The 11175-nt window shown below is 34.0% G+C and overlaps 1 protein-coding gene across 1 annotated transcript; it reads left to right on the top strand.

Moving 5' to 3' along the window:
• The first annotated feature begins 270 nt into the window (after positions 1–270).
• On the top strand, positions 271–10166 carry LOC149803386 (uncharacterized). Its single transcript, XM_089953094.1, has 5 exons — positions 271–322; positions 3981–4092; positions 5391–5630; positions 9287–9379; positions 9877–10166. Exons 2-5 carry the CDS (start codon positions 3990–3992, stop codon positions 10035–10037), a joined length of 597 nt encoding a protein of 198 aa, XP_089809220.1. The 5' UTR covers positions 271–322; positions 3981–3989; the 3' UTR covers positions 10038–10166.
• Positions 10167–11175: the final 1009 nt, after the last annotated feature.

The raw sequence follows: 11175 nt of genomic DNA, 5'->3' as shown, positions 1-11175 counted from the left end.
TGTAACTCTGATGATTTTCACGGGGGAAACCCTCAGACCAACAGCTTTGTTTCAATATTAGACACTCGTCCCTGATTAGAAAACCAGAAGGATTTTCACTGTAACTTTACAACGATTTTCCTTATCATAACGAAACTTATTGTCTGCTTCCTCTTGGTTATAAGCATTATTTCTGGTGAGTAACCATACACCAGTATCATACAACAATTAGTTTCGATTTAATGCACAGAAAACAAACATTTCCGCAAAAGCAGGTATAAAAATCCCTTCAAATTAACACAAGGCCCAGTTTCCGTTGAATCGCCTTCACGGGTCCATATTGGTAAGAGTCTCTCTCTCTCTCCCTCTCTCTCTCTCTCTCAACACAGTTCTTAATCGTCATCATCAATCCATATATTCTAAATTTCAGATTATTTGCATTAAACAACGTAACAAATGAAGTGTACATTTTAGCATAAAACTAGGTTAAATTCGCATATCAATATGCAAGTCAGTACGACTGTACGTAATGAGCATACTGCAAAATGAGAGACGCGCAAACACACGGATGTGTAAGACATATTTATAACACAGAGTTGAGAACAATAATATATACATATGAATGAGAATAACATTTGTGATCATATACAATTGCATTATTTAGTGATGGACACTGTATGTATATATTCTTATCAAGTGTCTGCTACGATCATTATTTATTTATTTATGATTTTATTGATTTGATCTCTCTCTCTCTCTCTCTCTCTCTCTCGTGTGTTAATCATGTTTGTTTACATATAATTGTTTGAAACAATATCACTTTAATGCAGGTGTGCATTTAAATTTTGTACTGATTGTAGGGGAGCAACTAATTGTAAGTTTGCCAGAACGTGATTACGATCGCCGCTTGCCATCATTTATGGGAATAAAATACGTTTAAACAATATAAAATAAATATTGAAGAAAAAGAGCAAGAAACATGCCAGCGTACCAGATGTCACGTATTAGTTACATAAAATGTAATGTTTCTAATGGCCTGTTGGATGAGATGTTGTTATGATGGCATTGCCATTTTCATGTGTAAGAGACCATACTGTGCGATGGGCCCTGGATGGAGAAGTAGTCCAAGGTGTTCGCCTTTACACATTAATGATATCTCTCCTCTTTTCGCATGAGTTCATGTCTCGAGTTGGAAAATGAGGATAAACGAGACAGCTTGCCAGAATCTTCCCTTGGGTCGGTGGTTCTCGTCGCCTTCTTCCTTCATCAAACATACTGGCCGCCATATGCTAAACAATGGCGTTAAACACATATCCAGACCTAAAATGAACGTTTGCCCAATTGGATGGAAACTTTATAAATAAGTCGTATGACAATAGACCAGAGAAAAGATTATTGCATGTCGCAAAGGATTACATTTACAATCTTTTTCTTTTTTGTTTTCATTTTTGTGACAATAACCGATATAAATGGCTGTAATAGATGATAAATGAACGAATTAATTTCGACATGAATGAACGAATTAATTTCGACATGATCCCGCTGCGTTACCACAGATTATTTGTCTTCACGTAATGGGGCCCATTGTGGCCGAGTGGTCAAAAGCGCTCGCCATTCCGGATCACTGCCATCTCACCTCAGTCTGCGTGGGTTCCATTCTCAGGCTCGGTTAACCTTGGTACGTGAGAAAGCATGCCAGTATCTTCTCGTGGGTTTCCAGGTTTCTTCCTCCACCAGTTATACTGGCCGCCATGTATAGCCTATCTTGTGCTGAAAATGGCGTTAATCCGTATAATAGCAAAAACAACTTCCAACCATAGAGTTTGCCCTTATAGAACTATTCATACATTTGATGTAAGATGTAACACAGCTCTCCATCTTGAAAATTGTATTTAGGACCTCATGTGTAGGTTGAGTTGAAGAATAAAACGATCACCTGATTTATAATTTGATAACACAATTAAGATTAAGATGACAAATCACTTGTTGGCTTTTCGCATATGGAATAGAAAACCTAGACCTTAAAATTTGAGCCTAGTGCCTTCTAAATTAATCGCGTTATTAGATCCATTAAAATCTACTCTGTAAGACCACTTACCCAGTAGGAGGTGAAGACATGGCTTTTCTCCTTACGAGAGGAGACCGTAGCGGTAGTCGAATAGTCAGAGCCATTTTCATGGGATGAGGCTGGCATGGTACGTGAGATCCTACCAATCAAGCAAAACAATATTTTTATTGTTGTTTAATTATGCATCGGTTTGTGATTTATATAAGTAATTGTACGTCATGTCCATTTTTTACTTATTGTATCTGTACCATTTCCCCACAAGGAGGAAATATACGTTCATTGTTGTTTTTCTATTTTATCTGTGTGTTAGTGACAATAAACCGATACAAACAGCATTATATTTTAAATGCATTGCTGTGAAATGAAATTTAAAGTGGTTGAGAAATGCTGAAGTAATGACGTCTGATCTTGCATATTGTTTAGAATGATATTTGCGATGTTGTCCGATAATCCCAGCCAAATGCACCAACAGATCATAGGTATAGTTTTCATTCTTCAATGACGTAACACAAATATAGGTCAGCAAATGATTGGAAATAAGCTGAGGAACAAAATGCCTTTTGCTTGGTAGATAGATTCAATATTGACAAATTTTCGAACTTAATCTACCTACCCCTAGCTGTCAGTCAAGCGCTGCTTATTCAAATATTTCATTCTTAAGCCAGATCGATTTTTCCGACCATGGTGCATCGTGGTTATCTGATTTTCATTACATCACCCAGTTTTACTCATAATTTCAGCGTCTTCGGTCCAATTGTCGTGAAAGTTTCACCATGAACCCAAATTAATTCTATGCTAACGTATTGAAATTTCTGCAATATCTCGTTGAGATTCGTCCGTTACAGGAGTTACGGTTCTTTCGAACAATTGGTAAAGGCTTATTTAAAACAGAATAGATCAGTTATTTCCTGCTCTAAGATATCTAAAATATATCATAATTTCAAGGGTTCATGTTCGTCTTACATTTGTTAAATTCGAACACATTGTACACTACGCTATCTAAACAATATTCATAGAATTGTTCATGCAGATAACAACTGCTTTCTTAAAATTTTAGTACAATTTTGTTTAGCCGAACATTTATTTCATTATTTCTGTTTTTTATGGTTCGCAGAGAAAGACCACTATTTGCTCAAAGATAAAATATCAAGCTGGTAATTTACAAATAATTGACAGCTAGTATATGGTTTCAGCATAAACCATTATGCAAGAAAAAAGTCATATTCCTTTGTTTAGATAAACATCAGACATACACATTCTGTTCAATATAGATATTTTCAATTTGCAAACGAGGATTAATGCATTTATTATCAGAGTGCATGTAGCTTTGTCATATAGCTGTTATAATATACATGCATTTTCTATCTTTCGAAAAATTATCCTTATAAATTCCCTTGCCTCATAAAACAAAGAATAATTAGACCGGATCATATATTCTCCTTTTCGTTGTTCCAATAACATGTTGGTACTTGCAAGTCACACGATAATCGGCTTTTGTCAGCGTTATATTTTTAGATTTCTTGCTGAGATTTTTAGCAAGAGTACAAGTTTATATATTTGAAAAAATGTAAACACTGTGACGTGATTCTTTCACTTTTGTCTATATCATGTTAGGGAAATAGGAGGTAAGCGTTTTTCTCAAGGACATACCAAGGAAGCCTACATTACTCGTTCTATCAACTGAGCTACCGCGGCTCCCGATCATAAGAAAACTTTACATATAGAGTCAGCGCCTGCTGATAACTTGTGTATATGCAACTGATTTCGGTTTACAAAACCTTAGTCTCACGCTCAGTAAGGGTGGGAGACGGTAAAACTAGAACCCGAAAACATAGATAGCCATAAATGATGTTGTTTTTATGTTCACCAATGTGCGAAAAGCGTTTATTAATTATTATTACTACTACTGGTACTTTTAATACTGATATTATAGGTGATCAACATGAAGATCTTCGTCGTTCTTGTTGTCGTCATCAGCCTGGTCAGTGTGCAGGGATCCTCCATCGTCCTTTTCCGAGAAAGCCTAGACAATGGGCGTGAGACCAGTAAGATAAATCTATGTATTTTATTATTATTCATATTTCATATACCAATGTCTTTCAAAGCTACGTATGTATTTGGGGTGGTGTTTTAAAGCTATATAAAGACAGGAAGGTTATGTCGTGCCAAATCATGTAGAGCTGAGGGCCCTGAATAATGAGTACACTAGCGCAGACGATCCGATGGTGGTAATCGAACCCGCACCCGACCGGTGACAAGCCCATTGCTTTCACCACTAAACCATGGAGGTTCTTTGTATATTTGTGTGTATGTACGTATGTATCCTTCTGATGGTTTCTTCTTATTTCTCTGTGCACATGTCTTGAATAGGGTTTGTTTATTGAGCAATACATACTGTACGATGTCATTTACCCAATAGGCATTGCGTCATCGGCTATATTGTTTTCGGACAAATGTTTTCCACTTGTTAAAGTAGAAGCTACTTGATATTATTTTAATTGCCGTTATAGAAATGATTCAAAGACTCAAGGGCTTGGACTCACAAAAAGACTAGAAGTTCACATATCCCTTTTTTTACCAAGCACTTTATATAAAATAAAATGATTAAACGATAATATGTTGACTGAGATTGGAGTATGAGTGTGTGGGCGAAGTAGATTGGGATGCTTATTATCATTATTATTATTATTATTCAAAATGAAAATGTCAAATTTATTAATTGTTCAAAGAACAATAAAACAGTAAAACAGATAAATATATAGCAAGCATAAATGGATCTTAAAATAACAGTTTGTGTACATAAGCATTATACTGTATTAAATCGCAAGAATAGGTTTATTCACCGTGTTAGAAAGATTCACAGAACGGAACAGAACATCCTTGCGTATAGGTTGTTAAGAAGCAAGAAGGATATTTGCAAAGCTATTAATACTATTAATTACTGCTTCATTATATTGAATAAAATTTAATTATTCTATTTTTTGTTTAAGTACGGGATTTTATAACTTAAATAATGCTACTGGATAGCCAATTTAAAGTCTGTTTGAATGAAACTGAAGATACCTTATATATTTTAGATACGAGGTAGTGAATTGTTACGTCATACGAAGGCCACTGCTAAACAACCCTTTCGTTTTGTCACTATTGTTGGACTTTCCATTAATGAAGTTATATGCGAGACATGCGTAGTGATAAAATTAATTCACGTTATTACAAGTTCACCTTAAATTAACGGTTAATCATCTAAATATTTCTTTAATTACACCAGAATATTTATTTGAACAAATTTGGTTGGAACAAACGATGAAGCGTATCATTTACACACATGTTCGTTTCTTTTCAGGGGCAAACCGAGTCAGGACAATGTCAAAGAATAGTTTAACACTGACTGACGATAGCATCCCTACTGGAAACACTGATGACGACAGCTCCTCGATTGTTGGCGACAGAGACGAAATCATATCTGGAAACATCCAGGAAGAGCTTCAGAATATTGAAACGCTGAAGGATGTCATTCACTTCCTGGACAATAAAGAGTTGCAGGATTGCCAGGGAAACACGTGCAATGTGTGCTATTTAGGATGTAAGTAGAGACTATGGCACAGACGAAGCTGATGTACTGTCTGCCATGATTTCATTTACTTAGACATTTTCCATTCAGTCTACTCATGCATACTGATTAACTAAATTTTAATACCTATACAGAGAGTCATTCATTTGATTTAGTTTAATTTATTTTCCTCGAATAAAATGGGAATATTTATAGCCTTATTCAAATAGTTTGAATTGAATTTTACCGCATGCATATATAAGACGTTTAAAGTATTTAAAATCAACGCCATTGTTTTTTAATTTTGGTTTGCTACGCTAAGCATATAGCGTATATCGTATGTAAGCTGGAGATTTGATATTCCACGATATGTAGAAATTGTTAATGAAAAGGAAACGAAGATTGGCGAGTTCCTCTTAATTAATACTTAATTAAAAGACTAGTATATCAAAGATACAGAGTTACATACTATACATATTTTTTATACCACATACAAATAAACATACCTAACTTTCTTGCGGAGTTGAGATTGCTTATAGAAAGCAATATATTGACGGAGGGTGTTAACTCTTCAAAACCCTACCTTATAAACTCGGCTAAATAATGTAATTCTGCAGCTATTCTCAGTCTTGTTGGAGATTGTTCATTTACTCCTTGTCATGTGCTTTTGTTTTCATTTATGTTTATTAAATAAATACAAGACGCTTAGGAATTAAACGTTGTTTAAACAATTACTAGAGCTCTACAACCAGGACAAATTTAGCGTCTCGAATGTGAAAATCGAATTTGCTAAAGACTATATATATATATATATATATATATATATATATATATATATATATATATATATATATATATATATATTAATTTTCCACGTTATCTCCCACTCCCTCCCTCCCCGCCTCTCTCTCTCTTGCTGCTGTCAACTCTACCATCATGGGTCTGAGAGAACGAAATAAGTCAAATTTACAGGCTGATTGACCAATCAACGCATACTCCTCTACAAGCACATGTTTTCAGTCATTTAAATATTTTTGAATAGATTAACTAAATACAACGCTAAAAGAGCGCATCAATAGATTAAATTATTCTTGAGCAAAAAGACGAGAATATATCTCGTCTGGCAGGATATTAGCAACTTTTTATCATTGATATTGTTGCAGCACAGTTCAACATATCCAATGGACAGTGCACAAACATCATTAGAGCGACGTAGATTCTTGCATGTCAGTTGGTGTTAAGTTCAATTTCAAGATTTGCACCCAGGTCAATTCCCCCCCCCCCCCCCATCTCTCTCTCTCTCTTTACAGATTTATTCATATATGTGCTCATTGGCAAGAGAGAGAGAGAGAGAGAGAGAGAGAGAGAGAACGTGGAAAGAAATGGGGAGTTGAATGATTTGTGTGACATGTATTGTTAATTTAGAAAACGTGGATTAAACAGGAATTTTTGTATTTTATTATTGACTAATACATGGGAATTCATCACTAAGCTAGAGAGTATATAAGGAACATTTTACTGTTGAAACCATAATGATATGCGAATTCATACACCATGGGCGAATCAGAATTTTTTTTATTAACAAAGCTGGCATATCACATTGTTCTATACCAAAACTTCGTGAGATAAGTTTTTATCATTATTAGTAACACACACACACACACACACACACACACACACACACATATATATATATATATATATATATATATATATATATATATATATATATATATATATATATATATATATATATATATATATATATATGGAGAGAGACAGGAGATAGAGCAATTGATTACCTTCTTAAATTTTCTTTTAAATAGCTATTCAGTGACAAATGGTGCCGAAAATGACAGCATGACAATGCAGACAATTTTCGTTAAAGGCTGGTCCCAATTTATCCATTGATCGTACTTATTTAAAATGACTAACTAAAATTATTTACTCCGAGAAACCTACGTTAGGGTGTTATGTATACTGAATTTGAATATGTTAGCTTTTCTCCCTGATTATAAGTTATTACAGTACTTGTACTTGACCTTGTGTTCCTGACCAGAGTCATTGATGATGTTTTGATTTTAGTAAACAAATAACACATAGCTAATATATTTTACAGGAGCGTGGGTTAAATATTAGGATCATTATCAATGGAAGCAAACATATTTATTAGATCCAGGGTCATGGTTAATTGAATTCCTCCACAAACGTATCTAGCACTCCGGATATCTACACGTCCTTGTTATAGTTTTGGTAACATAGTTTATCTTCTTGACAACCCAGAATGTTCTAGAATGGAAAATCCCATTAAGTCATATTAATTCCAGAAAATGCTAATTGTGACATAGCCCAAGTTGAGGCTGTATAATCTTGTTTATCGAACTGTTATTCATTCTTGCTCTAAGATTTTGACACAGAATCATTTGTATTGCTGTGTTCTTTATTTGCTTTGGACTAGAATTATTTATTTAAATTATTCTCTGGAATGCTCATTAGTATTCTGCGGCAGAGGCATTAACATGGAACTGTAATCTATTCAAACAAGATTATCTTGGATTATATTTTTCTGATTCATCGAAAGACTGTTGGCACATCATCACTTTTCAGGCCATTAGTACATTGGTATATTCGATACTACAGGCACATGAACGCATTCAGTGTTGTGTCATATTTTTAATACCACTGGGATTTTATTAGAATTTTACTCATTATAACTGATTATAAACTGTTTTGGACTATTGACTTTTAAGTCGCATTACTTCTTAGTTCTTTATAAATTTTCACTTTGCATTGTAGGGAAATATATTATTTGTTGAGTTTTACAAAACTTATTGGTGTTCTCCTTTTTATTAATTTGGCTAAGACTATAGAGTTGTAATAAGGACAACTCTTATAACGTATAATTCGGTAGATCTTCTCCTTACTTCAAAGGTTTAATTTAATTAATCAGTTCTGACCATTTTTACACGACTACGTGATAATCTTGATTAAAGCAATTAATTTTCTGTGAGTTCAAGAATGCTCAAAAAAGGAATTTTGTGATATCAGATTTTCTGTGTGTACAAAGTCGATTTGTGGTCTTTTGGTATCATTAATTATTTATTATCTGTTGTATTATGTAAATACACGAAACTGCATACGCGTTTTGGTCTGATTCGGCGGAAATACCGAGTTTGATATGGAGTAGGAATACATCCAGGCCGTCAGGCCGAGACGTATTATTAAGCCATATCAAACAACTGCTTTTCTCAGACTCAGAACAAAACACAAACGCGATATTGTATTCATTACATACCCCTTTTTACACTTCCTAAATATAGCTTTACGGTATGAACAAAATTAAAAGAGAAATGGGATTTATGAAAGTTAGTTCACTACATCTAAAACTAGCTAGGTATAGACATCAAAGAATGCACGTAACTAGTTTGAATCTGGGTGTTTGATAAGGAGATAACATATGAACAGCTGTATCGAGCACCAGATCATGCGTGTAAGATTAAATGGGTATGTAATAAGAATAAAGATGACATAAGGTTTTTATAAGAGTTCTCATGACATAAATTTAACACTACGGTTCAAACTTTAAAATCGTGCTCAGGCATATGTTGTAACACGGCAAACCACGTAAAGTGCATAGTTATAAATCTGTCTCGATGTAAGCCAATTATCTATTTATTTTCTCTCTTCAGTATGCCTAAATATGGTCTATCAAGCAGGTTCCAAACAGTTCCAAGTCAGTCTGACGTACAACTCTATCACACTCTTCAGCCTGACTCTTCCAGGTATGTGTAAATTGTCTCTAGCGGTAACACAGGTCACTGACAATCAATGATATAATTCCTTCCTCACTTATTGGATCTAGGAGTTCAACGTTTAAATACAGCTTGGGGGTAATACAAGAATAACGTGTGGATTTGATCTCACAATTTCGATTTATGAAGTGTAGTTTCCTACGCTTTTTCCCTCGTTCATTCATGCTTGTATGCAAAGAAGGGAGCTGATGGCTTTTGTAACTTCTTAAATGCAAATAAAAATAGAAAATCTATATGTTTGAAGATAATAGGTTATTGTTCTCATATGTACCAAAGGCATTGTTATCCACCCTTCTATTTAGCAGTACTTGCCAGATTTAGGTCGACATGGAAAGTGGACGACATAGATAACCAAGAAAAGTGGAGAGAAAAGTTTATTCCCCCGCAGACTCCAAGTTTATCAGGGTCTAATGCACAGCAAAGCTGATTCAAAGTTCCTATTTGCACTTTTTTCCTTTTTATTGTAGCCAAAGACTACCAATACTGCAAACAGGTCAGTATCGTATTCATAAAGGGGAACGCCTGTCTGAAGATCAGCAATGTGAGAATCACCGACAGTCAGGTCTGTCTAGATGTGACGATATCAGCTCTCGCTTTTTCTAAGACATTTTCTAATCTTTGTATGTGAAGAGTAAGAAAGGGAGACTACTCCTATCTAGGAAGTGTTTTGACTATCGTTGAATAATATTACCGTACATATAATATTATGCCCGTTGATGGAGTGCACTGATTCTCATTAAAATATTTTGTATTTTAATTTTGTTTTCTTCCTCAGTCTTACGTAATTCATATCAGGTTTCTCTTCAGTCTTTTAAAAAAAATAAAATGATAGTTGTAAAAATAAACCGAGATACATACTGTTGTTAAGGAACTTAGGACGTCTTTGTACTCTGGAATGTAGATAATAGTAAAACTTCCAGTGTTTTTTTTGCTGGTAAACTTTATTAATTTAGATATGTTAATGCATCAATTGTATGTTTCGGTTACTGAACTTGGAGATTAATTTGCAATTATTCCATGAACTCAAAGAGGTATAACGATTACCATCTTTATTGACTGAATATGTATCATAAAAGTACGAAAATCTCTGTGATTGACTTTAATATGTCTTTGATCCCAATTGTTATTCTGAGACTTAGCGCAAGATGAACATTTCGAAAGTACAAAAGCACGTGTACGGCATCAGATGCTTTTCACACAAATTCACTAATGAGGCACAAATCAATGTCGCTGACACGCTAACTCAATCTTCACGTTTCTTTCCTTAATTCATACCTTTTAGCTATATCAATATACGTCTCTCATTCCCCAATAAATCAATGTAAACAATATATATATAACTTGGATCTGAAAATATCGCAACCTAAATGGTATATATATATATATATATATATATATATATATATATATATATATATATATATATATATATATATATACGTTTCTGTCGCTTTTGTAATTCTGTCAGATAAAGATGAAAAATAAAACTGAAGATTGAATTAAAATGTCTCTGAATCAATCGTGTATATGCTTTTAGAAATCTAAAAGCAAATTTTGAATAATTATACACTGAACATTCATTCACGAGGCTTCAGAATGTAAATCGTTTAAGGTCATGATACATACGTAACCCTTTTTATGCACGGCATTTTTTGTGTAAAACGAAGGTTTTGGGGAGTATATAAGGCGCTCAAAATTCACTTGTACGTTTAATTAAAAAAAACAAAAACAATAACAAATAAATGGCTATTGTTGATGCGTATAAT

The sequence above is a fragment of the Sinohyriopsis cumingii genome, chromosome 3, assembly GCF_028554795.1.
Source record: "Sinohyriopsis cumingii isolate HCF-2022 chromosome 3, ASM2855479v2, whole genome shotgun sequence".
Lineage (NCBI taxonomy): Eukaryota > Metazoa > Mollusca > Bivalvia > Unionida > Unionidae > Sinohyriopsis > Sinohyriopsis cumingii.
Note: the sequence above shows the minus strand (reverse complement) of the source record. Positions and strands in the feature narration are given on the sequence as shown.

What these genes read in the sequence shown, in the direction of transcription:
- LOC149803386 (XM_089953094.1), top strand. Translation starts at nt 3,990, where the DNA reads ATGAAGATCTTCGTCGTTCTTGTTGTCGTCATCAGCCTGGTCAGTGTG. An exon ending in CAATGTGTGCTATTTAGGAT is followed by an intron (nt 5,631 to 9,286) that starts GTAAGTAGAGAC and finishes TTCTCTCTTCAG; the next exon opens with TATGCCTAAATATGGTCTAT. An exon ending in CTTCAGCCTGACTCTTCCAG is followed by an intron (nt 9,380 to 9,876) that starts GTATGTGTAAAT and finishes TTTTTATTGTAG; the next exon opens with CCAAAGACTACCAATACTGC.